At 44.9% G+C, this 23,038-nt stretch overlaps 1 protein-coding gene across 2 annotated transcripts; it reads left to right on the top strand.

The window, feature by feature from the left end:
* Positions 1 to 1,260: 1,260 nt before the first annotated feature.
* MMEL1 (membrane metallo-endopeptidase-like 1) lies at positions 1,261 to 22,933 on the top strand. 2 transcript variants are annotated; one of them, XM_010194229.1, is made up of 23 exons: positions 1,261 to 1,310; positions 1,448 to 1,611; positions 6,751 to 6,810; positions 7,487 to 7,648; positions 8,047 to 8,127; positions 8,286 to 8,381; positions 8,721 to 8,839; positions 9,365 to 9,430; positions 11,619 to 11,753; positions 12,353 to 12,442; positions 12,700 to 12,836; positions 12,958 to 13,051; positions 13,275 to 13,403; positions 13,682 to 13,780; positions 14,375 to 14,458; positions 14,842 to 14,945; positions 16,585 to 16,643; positions 18,535 to 18,654; positions 19,412 to 19,545; positions 20,091 to 20,156; positions 21,983 to 22,078; positions 22,336 to 22,412; positions 22,834 to 22,933. In XM_010194229.1, the coding sequence occupies exons 1-23, from the start codon at positions 1,261 to 1,263 to the stop codon at positions 22,931 to 22,933; spliced, it is 2,322 nt and encodes a 773-aa protein (XP_010192531.1). The 2 variants fall into 2 exon arrangements, with proteins under 2 accessions (XP_010192531.1, XP_010192532.1); XM_010194230.1 differs by lacking the exon at positions 1,261 to 1,310 and having other exon boundaries at positions 1,458 to 1,611; positions 6,775 to 6,810.
* The last annotated feature ends 105 nt before the right edge of the window (positions 22,934 to 23,038 follow it).

The raw sequence follows: 23,038 nt of genomic DNA, 5'->3' as shown, positions 1-23,038 counted from the left end.
TATCAGAGGTTTGGAGGCAGGGCAGTGACCAGGAGAGGCTTGGAGTCCTGGCAGAAGGAGCTGGCATTCGCTGTCCCCACCCCATTCATGGACACAGGTCTGTGTTCGCATTCCTGGAGCGCTCTGCGTGTCCCTTGCCAGTAAACAGGGCTGCCCTGAAGAAATCCCTGCTCTGCCCTCAGCACTTCCTGAGTGCACACACAGCTTGGAGTGCTGGTGGAGCGTTCACGTGGAGAGAAGCACCAACCTGAAAATTTATATAGTGTGAACTTTGGCAGCGAGTTACAGCAGCTCAGTAAACCAGCCTGCAGGAGAAAGAAAAGAAGAGAAGGAAACAAAAACCTGCTTCTCCCTCACTCCAAAGTCAGTTCTTTAAAAGAATACAATAAAAACCAAGGGAAATCACATGCCTCTCCTGCCCTTGCTTTTACTGTCTTTCCTGGTTGTTACCCGATAGACTTCCAAGCAGCAGCATAAAAGAATTCAGAGCAGAGCCTGCCAAGTCTATAAATCAGTGTTTTCAAACAAGAACCTGTTCCCCTGTAGTGCACCCAAAAGCTGCCGGCACTCAGAGCCAGAGGCTTTCGGTGGCTTTGCACCTCTGATTTCGCACTCCCCCTGTGCGCTCAGCAGCCGGAGAACCTGGCGGCGGATTTCGGGGAAGCCAGAGGAAACTTGTGCGAAGCTGCGGCAGCGCAGGCGGTGCTGCCTGCGGCGCCGAGTGCCCAGCCCCGCTGCGGGGATGCGAGCCCTCCTCCCCCTGCGGCTTAGGAGCGTCTGCCTGGAGCTGGGAGCTGCGCTCGCTGAGCTCTGAACTTGGAGCATGGCTCTGGGGAGACCGAGGAGCTGGAGGTCCCAAACTCCTGCAGACCTGGGAGCCGCTGCGTGCCCTAGGAGACTCCTGCTTTGCAAACCCTTCATCTCTGCGGAGGACGGAGCAGAGGCGGCTGCAAGGCGCTCGCACCTGGAAGGATCTGTGTTTGGATTCTGCTGCTGTTAACAGAGCTCTGCAGACCTATCGCACCCACAGAGGAAAATTCTTGGAAACAGCGAGACACTTCTGAAGTGGGGAGCAGAAGGAGGCAGTTTTTCCCCCCCTCCTTCCCTGTCTGGGAGAAAGGAGTTGCCCAACCTGGTCATGAGACTTTTCCAAGCTTCCCCCCAGCAGGCTCCTGAAGTTGTGACACTGCACCACTGAGAGCTGGGGTAGAGGAGTCCAGAGCAGCCCCCAGCAACGCGAGCGAGCGGTGGGCACAGGAGATGGAGAATGAGGTTGGCAAATCTGTGGACAATCAAATGGACAAATACATGTAATAATTTGGAAGTTTTCTTCTCTATCTTTGCTTTTATTCTGCTTCCTTTTTTCTCCCCGATTTGTCGTACGTTTATCCCTATATTGATTTAGCTGTGCTGTTAATTCTTTCTTACCCTCCCCTCCTCAATTTAGAGTTACAATAATGGGGAAATCAGAAAGTCAGATGGATATTGTGGAAAAATCAACGAGATCTGGGAAGAAATCCTGGGGCTTTGTGGCCGTCGGTCTGGCTGTCCTGCTGCTCCTCATGACCTGTGCGGTGGTCGCCCTGGTGATCCTGTACGCCAGCAGCAGAGGTAAGGAACCTGCCGTTAATTCTTCTCTTCCCTCTGCAGACACCGTGCAAGTCTTTTTTGCAGAGCTAAATGAAAACAAAAATGCAGGGAAACGGTGAGGTCACCTCTGCGAGGGACTTGGCTCTCTCTGCCTTGCTCCAGAGAGCATGATGCTGGATTTCATTTGATTTTTAAACTGTGTGATATTCCATGTCTTTAATTCTATGCTTTTTATTGAATTCAGCGTTGTTTTGATGAAAGTAGAAAAGAAATGTTGCGCTATTTTAGAGGGGAAGGTGTGCATCTGTGCAAGGCTTGACATTGCCTTGCTTTACAGAAGTCTGAGTTAAGATTCATTATTGCCAGGAGTTCTAAAGCAACAGCTGCTTAGCAAATATAAAGGGAAAATTACTCATTGCAATGTGAAAGCTTCTAAAAAACAAACCAAACCAAACCAGCATGCTGCTGAGGAAAGGGAGACCTTTTTCATGTTACATCAGGCAGTTTGATCTCTAGGTGAGATTTGGTTCAGTGACTTCTATGCAAATGCTTGCCAGGACCCAGACAATGAGGCACATCACTGGGAGGTGCTTTGCCTAAAGAAGTGAGCTACAAAGGAGCTTCCTCTCAGTTTTCCACTAGCACATCAAACACAAAGTGCTGTTTAAAATTTCTGTGAAGCGATGCACACGACTGTAGCAGCACCTGCCTCGTGTTTGTCATTTCGGTGAGTCCCTCTTGGACTCAGAGCTTTGCTGCAACACCAGAGAACAAAGCTGAGGAGTACGAACAGCAGAAGTGAAGCAAGGCGTTGTTTTCTCCTTGCGCTGTCTCTGCATCCCCTGCCTGCAGGGATCTGCTTTCTTCAGCACTTGTGAGTACAGCACTGCACAATTCTGAGTAATAATTCATGAGAAAGCCTTTTGATTGTTTACTCCTTTTGCTACCGGCAATTCAATGTTACCAGCATTTGTTCCAGCATTAGATGAAATCTCTGAGTATTTGGCATTCATAACACTCATCAGAAAGTTGCTTGTATTTATTCTGTTAGCTCAGGAGATGGGAAGACAGAAGAACCATCCCTAGAGCTAGGTCCTAGGCTAGGAGTTTCTGGTTTATTTCTAATTTCGCTCCAGCATTAATTTTGAAGTGCACATGGGATGCTGGATTGTTTACTGAGAGCAGATTCACATTTGCCACTTCATCTTCGTACGCCCTTTATCAGAATGACGCTGCCCAGACAGGCTCCCAAAAATAATTCTCTTGAGCTAATGGAAAGTTAAAAGGATTACTTGTCTGTCCTGCCTTATGTTCTGCTTTTATATACGGAGGTGTATATGGGCTCTGTGGTCCAGGGAGTATATTTTTGCTCTGCTTGTATACAGAAGAGCACTGTGGTGCATGAAACAGGCCCCTGGTTATAGCCATGGTGCCTGTAATGCACGTTAATCCTGACTGGGATTTTTATCTGTATACCCAGACAACAAAAACACTGAAGCTCACAGCGATGCAGTTCTATAGTTCTACAAGCAGCCTGGGCATTTTTGACATCCAGAGAAGTTTTCATGCCCATAAAACCTCATCTAGATAAGCTAAAAGAAAATGCAGTAGGAATAGCAGAGTACTATTTGGGTGATCACAGAAAGGTAAGCAGACAGAACTGAAGTCATTTCCAATCTGAATACACCATGCTCTCAATCTTTCCATCACACCCACACATCCATCTTCACAGCCTTTTCACAGCTCTCTCTCAGCCATGTTCTACAAACATTTACTAAACTCCAAACTTCATCACTTGTTGGAAAGGTTACAGCCTGCAGAACATTTCAACACTTACTGTATCTGACACATCAAGTCACAGTCAGCGACTTCCCCAGACAACTTAGTTGTGAACAACTTCCATTCTCACCTAATTGCTGGTCCTGACTGCTCAGAAGTTTCTCTATTACTTTAATTCATCTTTTATTCACTTTCTGGTTTCCAAGTTTGTATGGTTTCTTACAAGTAAGATTCTTGGGTATTATTTTGTGTGTGTGTCTGCATCCCCAAAGGTTATCACTATTCACAGGTATCATGCAGGCTGTTAGAAAGCTAGAGGGCACGCTTACACACCTCTGCTCTATCTGGTTAGGCAGGTTACAGACAAATAATCAAAGGGAAACACAACACTTGGACTAAGCAGCTCCCTGTTCCTGGAACGGATTTCAAAAAGCCGTGCGATGCTCCTGCATTTCCTCTGCTGTGCATGCAATCAATGGGCACTTGAATAATAGATGTGCAAGAACCTGCTGACCGGGGGCGGTTCCTAAACTGGCACGCTAAGAAAAGGCTGTGGCTGAGACCGGGCTTGTCCCCTGGGCTGATGCCTACTCATTCCTGGACTTCAGTAATGTTCATCACTGAGGCATCCGTTCAGAGGAGATGGAGGATTTAAAGAAGTGGCAGCCAGCAGAAGTCACGATGAGATGACATCTGGGTGGCAAGACTCTTCTCAATTGTGCTCAGAGCTACAGGGATGTGAAGCGTGACTGTGGCCGCAGAAGTGGGCAAATACCCAGTTTACTGATTCTCACATAAAACTGTGTCTCAGCCATGCTTACAGATTGGCTGTAGGTAGGAAGTCAGAAGAAAGGTGGAATAAAAACAGACACTCGTGTTACAGAGTCGTCCATTTGAAGGCACTGACATCTGGCGCAGACGGCCCTCTCAGAACAAGAGCGGCTAAATTTGGCAATTACATTGCTCGTTGCAGACAATTCAGTGTTATCACAGCAACAGAGGCAGTCTGCAGTGCTGACAGCACTTCTGCAGAGGAGACCGAGAGTGGATACGGCGCTGCGAGGTGCAGCTCACCCTTGGCTGCCTGCTGACAACTGGATTTCGTTGTTTCCAAGTGCCATCCCCAGCCATCTGCGGTGCTCGCAGCGCAGCGGGAAGACCCCGGACACCAACTGCGCTTCAGAGACCGTACGGAATTACTTGCTTCGCTTTTGTTGTCTAAAATGGAACTTCAACAGGGCTGTGAAAAGCAACTTGTAGTTTAAAAATTGCCATTCAAAACTGCTGAAGAGGACTGCGGTTCGCTGCAGATCTCAGATTATATCCCGCTGCTGCCCGGTAAATGCAGTACTGTTCAGTGCCGCCTTCTAGAGCCAAATTAAGACAGTAGGATTCTCTCCAGCTGACCTCTGAAGCAGTGTCTGGAGTGCTTATTTGCCCTCATTTTCTTCCATCTGGAGTAGTCCCCTAGCTAAGGTCATTTTATTTAGCTCCATTAAAGCTTACCTCCCCTTATCCATCCTCTGATGGTGCTCTCGGGCTGAGAGTGAGGAAAGCCTGCAGGCTGCACCGGGTTCAATGGTTCTTTTCTACTTCAGAAACTATCAGAGCAAGAGTGTGACTTTCTTAATGAAGTAAATGCAAGAGGTCCTGAATTTTGAGAGCCATGAAGGAACATAGCGCATAAAATTTTTCTAGTGGTGAAATCTTTCTGGCCCATTTCTGTTCTTTTGACATCCCTCTGTGATAGTTTTAAAAAGGTATTCACAAGGAGGGACTGCAAATCTGTCAGCAGTGTTTAACCAGAAATCTATAGAGATAAATACCCGTATTTCTACTGAAAAAACTTGAGCAGTTGCTTTTAGCAAAGTTGGTTGAGAAAAATGAAGAGCACAGAGTTGTCTAGCGGAGACTTCAGAAGGTGCAGTTTACATGAGGATCAAGAGGTGCAGCAGACAGAGCCTCAGTCGAGAGAGCAAAGACTCAACAGACACACCATGAAGCAAACCAGGGCAGTGTTGGCCGTGTCCCGTACAGAGTCAGGTTGCCTTGGGTCCTTGTCAGGAACAGAGGAAAACAAAGGAGCCACTTGTAGAGGTAACCTGAGAGCCCCTCACCAGCCATTTCTCATCATCTGGTTTGGGGGCAGTTTCAGAGCCCTGAGCGTGCAACCACGGCTTCAGAACAGATTTGGCTTCCCTGCTTGTACAGCTCAGTTACATGTTCACAGTCACAGGGCCTTTTTGAACGTGGGGAGTCAGAGTCTTGTAGAAAGCTGTGGGTTTCCGGAAAGTGAAGTCAGACATTGTCAGGTTAGATTAAAGAGAGAAGCTTTGATTATTAGTAGTAGTAGTAGTAGTAATGATAATGATGATGGTGGTGGTGGTAATAATAACAACAACAACAACAACAATAATAATAATAATAATAGCAGCAGCTTCATGTGAGTCCTGTCTGGTCCCTGAGAAGCGGCGAGAGAAAGACAGCGTCCTTGTAGTACAGTCATCTCTTTCTGACCTTGCCCATTGCTGTTTCTCCTTTATGGAAAATTTCCATATGCCTTTGAACTACTAGTAGTTTCTTTCCCCAAAACAGATTTTCTTCTAAATACCCTTGGCTTTTGGTGTTGGAGGCTTTTTTTACAGAGCTTAGAAAACTCCGAAAATTAGGTTGAGCTTCATCCAGTACAAGAAATAAAGCGCTAAACCCCTCTGTGTGAAGCTTCACGTTGCTACACGTACTTTGCTCGTCCCGTGTTCAGATGCTAGAACCCAAACTACACGAGGGCACACAGTTACTCTGAGGCAGATCTCCTCCCACGCAGCACGACTGAACGTTCCATTCCCAATCACAGTGGGGGCTTTTTATGTTGCTTCCACTGATGAACTTCAAAGCTCTCTTTTCTCCCCTACTGTTTTATTTCTATCTGAATTACTGTAATCTTGTTTGCTGTCATGTAAAAACGCTTGTTTTCATTGGAAGGAATTTTTTTTAGTAACTCTTTGCTGCAAACATCCTAGCGTAAGGATCAAAAAAACATGTTTAAAAGCATGTCTAATCCTGTTGGAAAATACGGGTCTCAAGTTTTTGTTGTCCACTGCGGAACCAAGCCGTTGTCTGTTTAACACAAACAGATACTAACATAGTCCAGTTTCACAAATGAGGAATTCAAACAGCAACATCAGTTGCTGTACACTCCTCTGCAGGCTGAAACCAGCAAGGTCCCCAGAATCCCTAGGTTTGGTTGCTTTCAGACTGAACAGGAGTAACCTGTTAAGGAGTAACCTTAAAGGACACACCTGGAATTTTGACCAAGCACAGGTCTGTTACCTGCTCCTGAACCAACTAATTCTGTCTGCTTTCTCACTCCTCTCCCCGCAGGCACTTACTATGGCACCAATTCAGGCAACGTGTGTACCACACCTGGATGTGTCACAGCAGGTAATGGTCGTTACTGCGGATGATCATTGCAGAGGTGATGTTTTACATGTTGGTAGTTCTACCGAACCTGAACAAACAATAGTTTACAAGTCATATTCTTATTTTTAGCTTCAACTTGTACACTTCCATTACATACAATCAAGAGAGGTAAGAGGCCAGCACAGATATTTGCAATTGCCCCCATAGGACACTGTGCTTGGGGTGAATTACTCTGCCATTCAGAGGAAAACAGTACAATTGCACTACACTTCCATTACATACAATCAAGAGAGGTAGGAGGCCAGCACAGATACTTGCAATTGCCCCCATAGGACACTGTGCTGGGGGAGAATTACTCTGCCATTCAGAGTAAAACAGTGCAGTTGCAGTACAGATGTCTGCTGCCAGATGTTTCCTTGTGTTCTTAAGCAGAAAATAGGATCCTTTGAGTCATAATACATGAGAATGAGCCTTGTCCGCTCCAAGTAGCATAAGCGAGGTGCCATCTTTGGTAGTGCTGAGATTACTGGGCAGTCTGGAATTCAGATTTCTGATTAGCAGAAAATAGGATCCTTTGAGTCATAATACATGAGAATGAGCCTTGTCCGCTCCAAGTAGCATAAGCGCGGTGCCGTCTTTGGTAGTGCCAGAGATTACTGGGCAGTCTGGAATTCAGTTTTCTGATTTTGATACCTAGCTGCTAGAATAATTCAGAACATGGACCCAACAGCTGACCCTTGCAAGGATTTCTACCAGTACGCCTGTGGAGGGTGGCTGAACCGGCACGTTATCCCGGAAACCAGCTCCAGATACAGCATTTTTGACATCCTGAGAGACGAGCTGGAGATCATCCTCAAAGGTAGGACTCAAACTACCCTATCCTTGGCTACACACCTGTGTTTAGTTACAGATATTATTTACTGCACATCAGACAGAGAGCTGATTGTCATTTTATTTCTGTAGTCCTTTAATCTCTACATCTCATCCTACGTTCAGCGTGCGGGAACATCCTGTTCTCACCAAAAATTAGTCCTAGGTGATTTGGTACAAACTTCAAAAGGAGCAGGACAAGCTGTGTGCATGTCCTCCTTCTTGACACTTCTGCCATTAATAGCTGCTTTAAAGAGCACTCTGGTTTCACAGTAATTGAAGCCCACAGTAACAAGTATCTCTCATAGTCCTGAATTCTCAGCCATTTCTATGAAAAGATCAAAGCTTTCCAGGGCAAGAATCTCACTGCATCGGTTCCTTCCCCAGGTGTGCTGGAGACTTCAGATCAAGGGGACAGAGCAGCATTTCAGAAAGCTAAAATACTTTACAAGTCGTGCATGAATGAAAGTGAGTCTCTTCTTGCTCCATTGATTCTCTTGGTCAATACCAAAAGTACAACAATACCAATATACTTTCAAGCAAAAGACCAGAAACTCTTAGGCCCATTACCTATTTTTCTTCATTTTTTTCTGTGAAAGCAATGTAGTATTTGTTTTTCCTCTCAGGTCTTATAGAGCAACGAGATTCATTGCCTCTGCTAGAGGCCTTAACGATGGTTGGAGACTGGCCAGTGGCTTCTGCAGACTGGAATAAGACCAAAGGTAGTGCTGTGCCTGTTCAGTAGTGTTAAATCAGGATTATGTCTAGCACTAAGGATACTGTCATTGTGTTAGATCCTCCCTTTTAGCTTTGCCTTCATAAAGGCATACTTCTCATACTTCAGAGTATCATGCATATTTAGCATGCAGTGATCTGTATAAGTAAGATAAATGTAATAGCCATGTTATGAGATGTCATTCATGAGCAGTGTACTTTTTAAGACAGTTAGGAAACCTAAAGGACTTTTGAAGTCGTTCTAAACAATTTCAGCAACAGGCTTGCAAACTATACAACTTAATTAGTCTTGATAAATATCGTATATTTTCCCTTTTCTCTCCCAGAGCCCCATTGGAGCATGGAAGAAAAGCTCTCCATAATGAACTCCAGATTTAACAAACGTGTCCTCATCGACATGTTTGTGTGGAACGATGACCGGGACTCCAGCAGACACATCATTTATGTAAGAAAAACATTGCAGGGAATTATTTCTGTGCCAGAAACATACTGCACAGTTATTTACATTGCATACAGATTAGCTTTCCTGAAGTCTGTGTGTATGCACAGTACTGGCAAAACGCATGCAACAGTTCTGCACCAGAGTGTCTCAGAGTCACACGGGGAAACATTTTATGGTGGCGTAATTTTTGTTTCAGTTAAAGAAATAAAAATCAATGGACCTTGGCTGATTTGCAGCTTTTAAGGGTTGTAAATTCTTGTGGCTTGCAAAATGACGGGGAGGTTTAATACGCACCAGGAAACCACGTTTTTTAAAACGTAGAAGTAATATTTCCGAGTTTGCTCGTGCATGCTCACCTTCCAGCTCACCCCAGTTCCTAGAGAGCTCAGCTGCTTGGATTGGTTGGTAAAGGTGTGCCATGCCAGCACTGGAAGGATGCAGCACTTGGTGTTGCCTTCCAAGGGCACCTTTGGACAACGTCAGTTCCTGTTCATCGCTAACCAAATAAATATCTGTGCTTTCCTTCAGATTGACCAGCCAAATTTAGGAATGCCATCCAGGGATTACTACTTTAATGGGGGCAACTATCAGAGAGTAAGTATTCCCTGTGTATTTACTGACTGCTACTGTAACAGCTTTAGTACTTATCCCTGTGTTTTGGAAAACTCAAATACATCAATCCTCATGTTCTGTAACAATCAGAGTTAGACAGTGACATTCATTGCTGCATTTTTTTCCCCTAATTATGCCAGAGTTTTGTGAAGTCTACAAAAGGACTGAACAACTGTACACACATCAAACCTCCCCCAGACTGGCCAATTCATACAGATGAGAAAGTTGTGGGGAAAATAAAATCATCAGGTTTTACAGCTTAAAACAGTTTCTAATTTTGAAGGCCGGGTTCACATTTTCAGTGCAGGATTTCCTTATAGCTTCTCTGTACTGGAAAGATGGATTATAGAGAAGAATTGCAATACTGGATCATATTTGAACCCTAAAATGCCTTTTGCTGAACACCAAAGTATTCAGAATTTTTCACGTGTTCATTCCGGGGAAAAAAGTTCACAAATAATTGTAAAAAAGTGTTTTACATGGAGCAGCTAAAGCTGCATTAGTGGAACAGGTACTCAGCTGGTAAGAATTGCTGCCACTTTCCCCCACGTTACATTACAATTGGAAGAGATGATTTTCCAGCTCTTTTTCTCTGCCAGTGCTCCGAGCAAAAATTGGAAGGTTTCTGTAAATACACAGAAAGCTGTGGCAAAACACAGCCAGATAATTTATCAGTTTCCGAGATGAAACTACTGCTTTAGCACGTTTTATTTCCCTCAATTATGTCAGGCTAACAAAGCCGACTCGCAGCCTAACATCAAACTCATTTTCCTAACACGAACGGAAGGGAATACAGAGACACAATCAGCATCGTAGACTCTTTTGTCTGGAGGTTGTAGAGGCAGATGGAAACATCAGTGGGATGAGTTTTCTTCTTACTTCCATGTACTTTATTATATTCTCACACCTTCTGGACACCTTTATAAACTGCCAAGTTTTAATCTGGGTTGTGATACAAAGCAGGCTCCACGGAGTTGTGTTGGGAACTGCAATCGCTGCTGGAACGGGGATTCTGCTCTGCAAGTTTCACCTTTGTAGAGGGAGAAGAGAGGGATATTTATGCATCACTGCATGAAAGCCAGACTTAGACTGACTTGTAGGAGGTAGAAAATCAGGTACAGCGCATAGACAATCCTAAATTAGCAAAAGAAAACCAGTACTGCTTAATACAGTTTTAATTTGAAGCTATGAAGAAGAAGGGCTAAGGCTGTGTTTTTAATCTTAATGAATAAGGAAGAGACGCAAGCCCTTTTTGTTTGCTGTTTAACAGCTCACTTCCCACAGACAATGAACCAAACTCTGATGACCCAAACTCCCCCTGTGCTTAGTCCAGCATCTTTTGGCAAAACTCCTACTGAGGCCTGGGGGAGTCTGGCCTGATTAAGGCCTCAGCATTCAGCCTAAACACACAAATCATCATCATGTAAGTGCCCAGACTCAATTTCACAACAGTTGCTGTATTTATCTGGTTCCCAAGGTCTGCGGAGGAAGAAAAATATGCAAGAAGAATAGGTGGTATTAAGCTTTCATGTATCAGAGATCAGCACTCCCTCAGCAGCCAAATCTCTCTCCAAGGTCCATTCTGAGGCATAAATCACAGCTGTACCCTCCCATTAGAAACAAAGCAAAGGTATCGCTGGGAACAACCCGAGACAGAGCTTTTCTTTCAGACAGCAGAAGCAGAGAATTCAGCAGATTTATGGTATTACTTTCAGAGAACTGAAACCTTCCCTGTTTACCCTGCTATTTTGGCTGATAGGGAGCACTGTTCCTGTAGCGCAGCTCAAAGCGCAGAGCTCTCTCTTTCCTGAAGTAGTAATTCTAACCCAGGATGCCAGAGAGTTGGATTGCACAGGGAAGCAGAAAATGTTGCTTTCACTCCGTATTTTGGGACTGGCAACTGCACTGCAAGGTATTCAGGATGAACTGAAGTCCTAGGAATTGCAGTAGGATCTGTTATAGCAGAAAAAATAGGACAAGAAAAGTGGGCTGGGGAGGGTTGCATTGGAGACAAGGTCAGAGGCTGTGACCCCTGGGACAAACTTTTTCAAAGCACAAATAGAACTAAAACCACAGCTAAAATAGCAAAGATTATTTACTGAATGAGAAGTGATCCACAGCACACCTTTTCTTCGCAATGCTGCACACATGTTGTGTTTCTTGTGTGCAGGTGAGAGAGGCTTACCTGCAGTTCATGATCACCATTGCCAAAATGATCCGGGAAGACAAGAACATGTCTCAAGATGATTCCTTTGTCCAAGAGGAAATGGCAAAGGTTATGGAGCTTGAAACAGAGATTGCAAACGTGAGTACTGAAATCAAGAACTTCTCAGGGGGAGACTCTCTTGCTCTTTCGTGCAGCAGAAGACTCGTGGCCCAGAGGTAAGCAGGGGGATTATGGCTTCTTGTGCCGGGGGCTGCCCAGGAATCAGAGCCCCTGTGTGTATAATTACATATATAATCATATATACACTGCTACTGTGCCTACTCTAGTCCTAGCCATGTTTATTTTTTGAATCTCCTCAAGCAGGATCATCTATCTTCTGTTAAACATACACTATGAAAACACCAGGGCTAGCTCCCTTGCTTCCTTAGTAGTCTGCAGCACCCTAAACATCTCTAAGGGCTTGGTTGTTCTAAAGAGGATAAAGGGTCAACATATTACTGAAATAGCATGTGGCTTGGCTCAACATGTTACTGAAATATTCAATCAGCAGGGCTTGAGTTCCTGTACTGAAATTCAGAAAGCAGCACTGAACACCATCAGATGAGCTTGCTTTTTCAAAATGAACCGTTTTATTCACATATTATTTGAGTGTGTGTATGTGCAGATGCGTGCATGCGATTTCAGCCGTTGACACTTGTGTCAGTCGACTCCAGTAATAACCTTGTGAATGTCTTCAGGCAACTACCCCAGCAGAAGAAAGGCATGATGTAACCTTGTTGTACAACAAAATGACCTTAAAAGAGCTACAGGAGAAGTTTGCATTGAACGTAAGTGTTTAATGAGCAGTCTGATACTTTCAGCCTTCTCTTATTACCGTGCCAATTGGAAATGGCTTTGTGAATTTATCAGTGATACGAAGAGAGGTATAAAATTGTTCCCATTCTTAATCTTGTCTTCAGAGTCCCTTAAGAAGCATTTTTCTGCTGAATAACACTATAACTACATTCAATCCCATGTACAGTAGAAAGTCCAGTTACCAAGACATTTAAACACCCGGCATTGGTGTATGTCTTTGTCTGCCTAGGAATTTAACTGGACCTTCTTCATCCAAGGTGTCATGTCTTCAGTGAGTGTTCAGGTCGACCCAGAAGAAGAAGTTGTTGTATATGGTGTGCCCTACCTGCAAGAGCTGAAGGCGATTATCTCCAAGTACTCAGCAAGGTAAAGAAACTGGAGAGCATCCAAGACAAAAGTCACTGAAGCACTGGGGAAATGTAAATTACTGGCGTGTATTCATGTTGCATTTACAGGGGATTAAACTCAGCTTTGCTTTCCCCTGCAGCACCATCCAGAACTACCTCATTTGGCGACTGGTAATAGATCGAGTCAGCAGCTTAAGCCGGCGTTTCAAGGATGCTCGGGCCAGCTACAGGAAGGTATTAAAGAGACCATAGAGCGTAGTACTGACAGAGCCCCGCAGTCACCAGACCAAGTCCTCGTCGATACAATGACCTTGTTGTGTCACGTAATCCCCAGACAAATCCAAGAACAGCAGTCCCAACAAAGGACACCTTTGTCTTAAGTTCACCTCCTCTCTAGGCGATGACTTAGCGAAGAGATGCGTAGGCAGAACAAATCCTGAGGTGTCTTGCATTGCAGGCGCTCTATGGGACGACGCTGGAAGAAGCCCGCTGGAGGGAGTGCGTGAGTTACGTCAACAACAACATGGAGAACGCAGTGGGAGCAATGTACGTCAGGGAGGCATTTGCTGGTGAGAGCAAGAGGATGGTATGTAGTTTACCCTTCATACTACTGTACATCCAATGTCTGCGGTGCCCATTGCCCACCATCCGATCTCCCGGCCTCCTTTGTTAGAGATAGCGATGAGCCAGGAGGTCAGAAGGCATAAGAACTCGTTTGTGATGCTCTTTTAAATGCCGAGTACCATGTTTTAGAGCATAGGCTATGGGGACGTGATCTTTCTGTAGGAAACTTTTCACCCCTCCTTAGCTGTGCCTGGGAAAACCAGCATGTACATGATCAGTTTCTTACTGCCTCTCTTTTAGGTCCGAGATTTAATAGATAAGATTCGCGAAGTGTTCGTCGAGACTTTGGATGAGTTACAGTGGATGGATGAGGCATCCAAAGAGAAAGCTCGTGAGAAGGTCAGCAATAACAAGGAAATTCAGTATTTGGTCATGAATATGAAGTCTTGGGAATTCTGTAGCATCGCTGTTCCCAGCTCCTCTACAAATGAGGGAAAAACTTTGATGTTCACTATCCTGTTATCCATTATCTTATTACATTGTCCTTATCTTTTTAATCCTTTGATATTTCCTTTAATGAGTCTTGTGAACCATGTTTAAAATAAGGAGAAAAGGTGGCACCAAATGCATCGTTCTGGAACAACAACTGAATACAATGCAATCCCTAAAGAAAACTTTCCAAACTTCTCTTTGACTTTAGGACCATCAGCACCACTCCTATAGGAACTAAAAATAAAGGCACTAAATGAGGGCTAAGCCCAAGGCCTGTCAGGACGCTGTAGGGTCTGCACGTCCACCATCGTGGCTGGACACCACGAGATGAGAGGAAGGCTCTGTGTTCGTATTAAAGAAGTCTCTCTAGGCCATAGGGTGCATTTGAACAAGTTCATTAAATATTTGCATGCAGTTTCTCACAAGCAGAAGGAAAATAGCAATAGAGAATTTGAGCTAAAACCCACAAGTAAGAGAAAACATTAAACTCTTTTCTTCTAGGCAATGGCAATTAAAGAACAGATTGGCTATCCAGATTACATTTTGGAAGACCAGAATGAAAAACTAGATCAAGAATATGCCAATGTGAGTATGCTGTGCATATCTCTGCAAGTACCTCAATAGAAAAGCCTGCACTTACTTGATTACATTTTGGAAGACCAGAATGAAAAACTAGATCAAGAATATGCCAATGTGAGTATGCTGTGCATATGAGTATCTCTGCAAGTACCTCAATAGAAAAGCCTACACTTACTTTCTTGCCATTTGGAATACATGCACCTCTGCAACTGTCACTCCCAAGTGACCAGACAGCACACACCATGGGTTGTGTCGAACGTTCTAATAAATAAATGCCTGCAAAGAGCTAACTAGTACGTGATAACACTTTTTAAAAGATGCAGTCATTGGTATGAGGTCTTCCTCCTTCCACACAGCTTACTGATATACTTGGGTTTCTGTTTCTTTAGTTAAACTTCAGTGAACACAGCTACTTTGAAAACATTCTGGAAAACCTAAGAGCTGGAGCCCAAAAGAGCTTGAAGAAGCTTCGGGAGAGAGTTGACCAAGATATGTGAGTGTGCATGCTACAGACTACCTCGATTCTGAAATACTGCTTATCGTGTTTAAGTCATGAGAACACTTATGCCTGAGACCTTATATTGCCTGGAATTAAACACTGTGGTAGGAGTTAATCCAATTCTCTTGGAAGCTCTGATCCTTCCTCAAGCCTGCTTCCCATTCAGGTATTACACTGCAGCTACTTAATACAAAAGCAGTGACAGATGTGACAACTCAGCAAGGAGGAGATGAGATAAACTTATCATGGAACTTCTGAAAATTTACATTGAGGGGAAAAAAGTTTATCATATTCTGGCCAGAGTTCTGTTGGGAACGTGCCCAGTTTTGGGAGAGTGAAGCACCAGGTCTAATTTGTGCCCATTTCTAGCCCCAGTTACTTCACAGTGCTCCTAGTAAAGTGGATTTTTAGGAACTGTCTGTCATAGGTGCAGGTTTGGGTGCTTCATCTTCACCTGGATTGCCCTAACTGTTACCTCACGGTTCTCCACTCTAGCAGAGGCAGAGGGTTTGCCTGTCTTAAAACCACCAAATAGGAGCAGCATGCCCATAAATCGTTAGCAGCAGCTCCAAGGTGAGCAGTTGGCATCACTAACCAGCAAGGAGCATTCTTGCACATCATCACCAGGACAACCCCTCCAGCCCTGCAGTTGCAATCGCGTTCGTGCCAAGTCCACGGCACAGATACATCCCAGCAGCCCTGTTTTGCATGCTCAGCTTCAAATGCCTTGGAAGACGACCCAATTTCCAGAGCTAGGACTACCCAATCTGAGCTTTTAATAGTCCTGGTAGCTTCCTGAGACAGACCCCTCCAACACAGCTGTCTGGCAGAGCTGCTGCTGATACATTAGTGACAGTCACTGCAAAGGAAGGCAGAAGCAAGGAAGCCAATGCCAGCTTGGTGGTGGTCAGCAGCAGGCTTGCAGCCTGTGTGGTGCTGAGAGTGTCTTGAGACAAAGGAAAGTAAATTCCAGTAGGGATTTCAAACGCCTACTCACAAATTGTAAAACAGCACAGAGTTGTTAATAAGCAAGCAAACAAACACTCTCCAAAGGGAAGCATTAGTCAAGTTAATCATTGCAAAGCCTATTAATTTTTTCTATGCCTCTTCCTATGAAGTGGTTTTCATTCAAAATGGGAGCACACGATGCAGACGCTCAAAAAACCCCCAATGAACTACTACAGAGTAATTCACCAGAGGAGTTTTCTGATCAGTCAGCTAAACAACAGAGCATTTTTTTCTGCTTCATTTCTTGAGGAACCAATCACTGCTTTCTGCTGCTCAAAACATCCTCTAAACACCAATTTTCTTTTCAATGTAAACTATTCATTTCTTCTCAAGATCAGACAGTGCTGAGACCAGCTGTAAACAGGTACCACACTGCACCCCAATGTAGCTCTTCAGCATTCAAACAACACAGCATTTCTCACTTTAACTCAGTATTGTTTTGGAAGAAAGGTGCCCATAAGTGAGACATCAGTTATTTCCTGGTATTTTTTCTTTACCCCTGTATTCAGTGGCACCTTTCTTCCCTGTCTCAGTCCTTTCCTTACATGCAGCCTGCATTTTTAACAATGACAACTCAAAACTACGTAAAAAAAACCATTACTAACTTTGCAACGTTTCTTTTCAGATGGATAATTGGAGCTGCAGTGGTCAATGCATTCTACTCCCCCAATCGGAACCAAATAGGTAAGTTTACAACAATTTTCATCAGCTGCATGGAAATAATCATCTGTTGCCCTGCAAGGGTGCAGGTCTGCTCTGCAGAGGCAAACCTGCCTGTGCCCTTATGGAAATGCTGGGCGAGGCAGACAGGCTGCTCTTTCCAAGCAGCCTCCTTGTTGGTGGATATTCAGCTTCCCCACCCGCACTTGGCAGACGTGGTTTATATACCAAAATTGGAACAGCCTTGTGTGGGAGAGCCTGAGACAGTCACTGCTGCTGCACCAGTGCCAGCTTCAGAGACAGAGAACGCTCACAGCGCGCCCTGGGCTGGTTGTGCTCATGTTTCCACGTTCCTGCTAAACACACGGGCACCTCTCCAGTTTGTGACCGGTACAGATGGTACTGAAGTTGTATTGATTAGAGGCTTCCCAGACTAAAGAAACCTGCCTCTGCCTACAGCACATCAGATCTGTGTTTTGCAGAGCTGCTCGACTGACCTTTCTTGTTCTCAGCAGAGAAGATGATGTTCAGCCTTAAGACCCAGTGAACCCATCTGGCTCCCCGTGCCCCCAATCTCCGTGCTGGTGCAGGAGCTCAGAAGTTCAGGTTAAGCCTGCAGATGCTGCAGGGCCTTTGCTGAATTCTGAGCACCCCAAACAGGAGAGGAACCAAATAATTTCCACTAAGTGATGCTTACTAGAAGTCCCAGACCGCCAAGATCTGCTGCCCAAGTACTGCCAAACACCATAAAAGGAAAAATCCATGCTTTTGCAGACCAGACAGCAGCTGTACCCTGCTCACAGGGCAAAGGCCAGAAATAGAAAACAACCCAACCAACAGTCACAAGGGAAAACATAGATAATTGCTAAAAGCAGAAACATCTGGAGCACTCATAGTTCAGCCATCGAGCCTTTTCAGAAAGGACTGCTTTCCATGGGTATAGCTCCACTTACCTGAGTGTTGTGGGTACAGTAGAAGCTGAGACCAGCCCTGCAGCCACAACAGAGCCTCCTGTAGCTCCCTACCACTCCTCACCTCAGAGCTGCACCTGGAGACAAGCTCAGGCTCCCTATTTATCCACAGGGGTTTTATTCTGATCACAATCAGCTGTGAGCAGCTCTCCAGGCAGGGAACTCTGCTCTTAAAGACTGGGTCCTTTGTAACTTTGCCCTTATGAGTAACGTGGAAGTAACTGGTTTAAGTAACTTGAAGATGAACATGTGAGCCAAAAACCCAAGCACAGCTCCCCACGTTAGGGTGGATGTCAGTTAAATCCTGTTTCAGTATCTCACTTCTTAGAAAGCATCTTATTAGAATGAGTTGCTTGCTGTCTTAATTCCTTTAGGAGCGTATTTGGTTTTCATCTGACGTACGTGGGATGCAGACTAAAGGCCATGGACTCTGGGTAACGCTTTTGCCAGCAGCCTGAAGAAGGCCAGACCTGCTGCTGCCCCCCCGGCCCAGCCTGGCATCCAGGAGCACTTGGTGGGCTGTAGGAATTACTGCTGTGTGTTCACGCACCTTCCTTCAACAAAAATAAAGCAATAAAATATCCATTAGTTCCCCTATAAAATGGCTCTAAAACACAAACTGCCTCTCTCCAGAAGACAGTGACTAAACGCTTTGTTCTTGACTTATGGCAGCGTGCATTATAGACCAAATTAGGCTGAAGCTGAAATGCAAATGATGCTTGGGGCTCTGACGGGGAGATACTGTAGCTGCAGATGTGCTAAATGAAACCTTAATTAACTTGTCATTTTCCATGTATCGGGAGAGAAACAGTTTCTCCTGAGGAGGCATGATGCTGTTTCTAATCATTTTATATTTGATGTTCCTTCCTGATCCTTAAGCCAAGCAAAGTATCCAGAAATGAAGCTGCCTCACAGCGTCGCCCTCTCTCTTCCCCTCTCTGCAGTGTTTCCTGCTGGGATTCTGCAGCCCCCGTTCTTCAGCAAACACCAACCACAAGCTCTGAACTTTGGAGGCATCGGGATGGTCATTGGGCATGAGATTACGCATGGGTTTGATGACAATGGTGAGGAGATCACGGGAAATACTCGTCTTTCAGTTGCACTCACTGCACTGTAAGGAATTAAAGTTGCACACCCCTGTGACTGAGCTGTCCATGCACACACATCACATACCGAAAACCTCACTTCTGATAGCATAAGCCACTAATTTCTTATACATGCATTTTCTTCAGTGTGTTCTTTTAATGTTAATTAAGTTAGCACAGATTGCACGTAAGCACACACTACAGCCTCAGAAATCTCGATCTGTAGCGAATAAAAAGCGTGCTTTAGGCAGAGAGCTGAGAACACAAACAGCAGAACTGCAATCCCAGCTTTCCCCTGCTGGGGCAAAGTAATTAGTTCTGTTCATTAACTAATTAATGTCAGTCCTGTCACGTGGACACACAGAATCAGACACCTCAAAAGTGCTGGGGAGTTTTGTTACACGACGTCTGCATAATCCAGTTTGAAAGAAAACAAGGCCTTAGTGCTAGAACTAAAATCAGGGCTGCTGACTGCACAGGAAATCACAGAGTAACAGAGAACAGAGATGAAAGATCACAACTGATCCTGTGCGGTCCCTTGTGCCAAAGCAGAATCAGCTGCCAAAAACATTTCTGATAAATCTGTGTAGCACGGACCATCCAAATCAAAGGGGGAAAGAGAGGAGGAAGCGCAGCTGTAGCATTAAAAAAACACAGAAACAAGTGCAGCACTGCAGGAACGGTTGCTCAACGTACCTCACTGAAACCTTCCCTTTCTTTGTGGCTTTTCACACAGGTAGGAATTTCGATAAAGATGGGAATATGTTCGACTGGTGGAGCAATTTCTCAGCGATGCATTTCAAGGAGCAGTCTCGTTGCATGGTTTATCAGTACGGGAACTACACGTGGGAGCTCGCTGGAGGACAAAACGTGAGCAAAGACAACCATTTCCACACCACTGGTTTTATACAGAGAAAGAGTGAATGCAAATGGGGGATCTCTACAGATGAGAAGCATAAAACCCCACATACTACAGGCCAGTTGTTCTGGAAATAAGATACAAGGGTTTCTTGTAAACTGGGGATACTGGTGTAGCCTAGAAAACCAGCACTATCTGTGCAGTGGGGTTAATGCTGAACTGGGCCCGGGGGTGCTTTTGCTGCCAGACCCTAGAGGTGGTTTTTGCACGGGGGGAAATCTGGTGTTTGCTGCTGCACTTTGCCAGTGCTGCTAGCGTAAGCTCAGCCCATATTCTGCTCAGTTATATTTGTGTATATTCTCTCTATTCTAACCTACAGCTTTTACCCTGTTAATATTTTACTTTCTTTCTCTCTTTGCCCTAGCACCAAGTCAGGGTTTCCTTCTGTTCCAGACGTGTCCGTCTGTCTGGGATGTGTGACTGTGCTTCAGGTTGTGGTTCTTAGGGTTGCTGATGGTACTGCCTACAGAGCAAATGAAGCATTCTTCTTTTACAGGTCAGTGGGATAAGCACATTAGGAGAAAACATTGCAGATAACGGAGGAGTCCGACAGGCTTATAAGGTAACTTCCAAAGATGCTGTGAGTTAACTTTACCCCTGGGATTCAGCACTGGGGTTACCCATTCTGTCATGAAGAATTTGACACGTTATTACCATATTCAAAACCGTAAAGCCTCAGTGATGTATCTAGAAGCTTACACCCCCATAGATCAAATCACAGAGCAGGATTGCTGCCATTCTTGCACCCAGGAGAAAACCACCCAGTTCTGCTGCACTGCGATGTCCTGCAGTGCTTGATGCTGCAATCTCCTGTCTCAGGTAATCGGTGTTCATAAACAGGCACGGTGTTAGCCAGGACGAAGGTAAAACCCCCTCCATTTCCTAAAGCCCTGAATTCTGACAGTGGCAGCTACGACTTCAACCACTTGTCACGTGGCAGCAGCACTGATTTCTTGGCAACACAATCTGGTGACATTATGAAGGAGAGCAACTGCTTTTTTCCAAGTTTGTTTCTCTCACGCTTTTCATCTTTGATCTCAAAGCGACACGTCGGGTACGACATGGAAAGAATAGATGGAAATAGCATCTCTTTCCCAAGAGGGATCCAGATCATATCTCCCAAAATACCCATCTCTGAAAGCCCGGCTCCTTTTGTTGCTTTCTCTCTGCGTTTTACAAGCCTCAGGAAAATAACACAAAGAAGTCCCTTCGATTTATTTTGCACGCAGCTAGCAAGCAGACTAAAAATGCAAGGACTGATAATCTCAGAGCTGGCTGCCTCTTTCCGAGGGACAAGGCTGCTGCAGGCAGTCAGTTCTTTGCAAACCAAGAGTAAATGCAACCCATGCTTCAGAGCACAACCTCGTGCTGTGGTTGCAAACCGGTGTTGAGCGTGGTTTTCCCCGTTACAGACACCACTGCATTGCACCTTCATTCTCCTGCCGCACCAGGGGAAGGCAGCTTGCAGGCTCAGGTCTACTCCAGGTTTACCACCTCTCGTTAGGAATAGGAACACCGTAGTTACCAGCACAAAGGCTCTTTGCACATGGAGCTCAGGTGTGAGCATGGAAAGATCTTTTCCACAAATAATCCTCACAGTTTCATGGTAAAACGTTTTCTCTCTGGTGTTTTGAACACAGAAACAGTGAAGGGTGTTTCTGGAAGAACATCCTGAATTTTCCGAAATGTAACCTGACGGTTCTGACTCTGAGGGGTGCCATTACAATTGATTACTTTGTTAACGTGAATATTGTGCTTGGTTCTAAAAGCTGTTACCAGTGGGGAAGAGCAGTGTGGTGCGACACAAACCGCCTGCACACACAATCCTCTCCCGTTCTGCATGGGATGTATTTTTACCCTCAGCTCTACCGCTTATGTTCTGTGTGCTTTGGGACCATCTCAGCAACTAAGAGGATCAGGTAATGGAACGTTTGAAGTTTACCAGCGTGAGGACACATTAACTTGTCTCCATTATGTCAATATACTCCAAAAAAAAAAAAAAGAAAATTGGCCAATTAATGTATAACAATAATGGGTAATGGATTTAACATTCAGCAAGGTTATTATCTGCTATTTTATGAACAGTTACCTGAAGGGATAAAAATCATCACCACAGAACTGGAGAAGACTTAACACTTTATTTCCAGATATAAATTCCTTTAGAAAAGGCAGTGAAAGCTGATGATTTTCCTTCAAACTGCAGTCATGGGCAGTCAGTCTCCATAGCAAGTTGTAGCTAAAACCTGCAAAAACCACAGAAGACAAGACATGTTGGGTTCACATACATTGCGACTACAGTCTCTCACCCCAGAATACCATCAAAACACCCATCATGCCTGAATAGGGCATCCCACTGCTGCTCTGGATTGAACCTCTGATCATTTCTAGGCCTATTTAAAATGGCTGGAGCGGGAAGGGAAGGAGCCAACGCTGCCTGGACTGAATCTGTCCCACAAACAGCTTTTCTTCCTCAACTTTGCCCAGGTAAGAACACTGTTTGTATTGAAAGCAAAAGGAGTTTTCTCATAACTGCAAGTGGAAGCAATATTTACATGAAATGGCAAGCTCTTGAAAGCCGTTGTCCCCCATGTTATTGTCTGACACCTTTTGTTGCCGATGCCATTTCTCTGTACCACTAAACCCTGTTTTTCCCCATCTGTCCCAATTGATCCTCCCTGTCATTTCTCTGTACCACTAAACCCTGTTTTTCCCATCTGTCCCGATTGATCCTCCCTGTTTAGGTTTGGTGTGGTTCCTACAGACCAGAATACGCCAGCCAGTCGATAAAGACAGATGTTCACAGCCCTCTGAAATACAGGTGGGTATTACAAACTGATTTACTAACTGATAACTGACTTGGTTCAACCCATTGCACCAACGCAGCGCAAAAGGAGAGAGTGGCTCATTGCTAGCACTTATATTCTAAAAACCGAGATAAATCTAGACTAACTCTCAGAATTTCCCCATAGCTCTCCTGCTCAGGAGCACATTCCTTTCCTCGGCCTATGTAAACTGGTAAATGTGCCAGTTTATAAAGAATGGACCAGAACCCACTTTCTATGTGCTCTGGCGTTTCATGAGTCATATCAGCTGTATTTTTGTCGCACAAAATATCCCATGTTCTGGGACTGTGGTTGAGTTATGAGACTCTAAATCACCTTATGGACTCGGCTTTCTGATTTCCAGAGGAACAGTTTCCATCCTGTATCCATGTGAATAAATTCCTTCTCTTTGTTCAGGGTGATGGGATCTCTGCAGAACTTCGAGGCGTTCTCCGAGGTGTTCCACTGTAAAAAAGGCACAGCCATGCATCCCGCGGAGAAATGCCGAGTGTGGTAACCAAAGAGAGCACAGGCGAGAAGGGGACGTGCTCCGGTCACGCAGCAGCCAGCTCCTGCCACTGACCTGCCTGCTGTTGTCGCGGGGCAGCTGCTGCAGTGAGAA

The sequence above is a fragment of the Mesitornis unicolor genome, unplaced genomic scaffold (assembly GCF_000695765.1).
Source record: "Mesitornis unicolor isolate BGI_N332 unplaced genomic scaffold, ASM69576v1 scaffold2431, whole genome shotgun sequence".
In the NCBI taxonomy this organism is placed as follows: Eukaryota; Metazoa; Chordata; class Aves; order Mesitornithiformes; family Mesitornithidae; genus Mesitornis; species Mesitornis unicolor.
Note: the sequence above shows the minus strand (reverse complement) of the source record. Positions and strands in the feature narration are given on the sequence as shown.

Coding starts and splice junctions, on each gene's coding strand:
- MMEL1 (XM_010194229.1), top strand. CDS start 1,261: ATGGAGAATGAGGTTGGCAAATCTGTGGACAATCAAATGGACAAATAC. Junction 8,128..8,285: donor CAAGTCGTGCATGAATGAAA/GTGAGTCTCTTC, acceptor TTTTCCTCTCAG/GTCTTATAGAGCAACGAGAT. Junction 13,404..13,681: donor CTGGTGAGAGCAAGAGGATG/GTATGTAGTTTA, acceptor CCTCTCTTTTAG/GTCCGAGATTTAATAGATAA.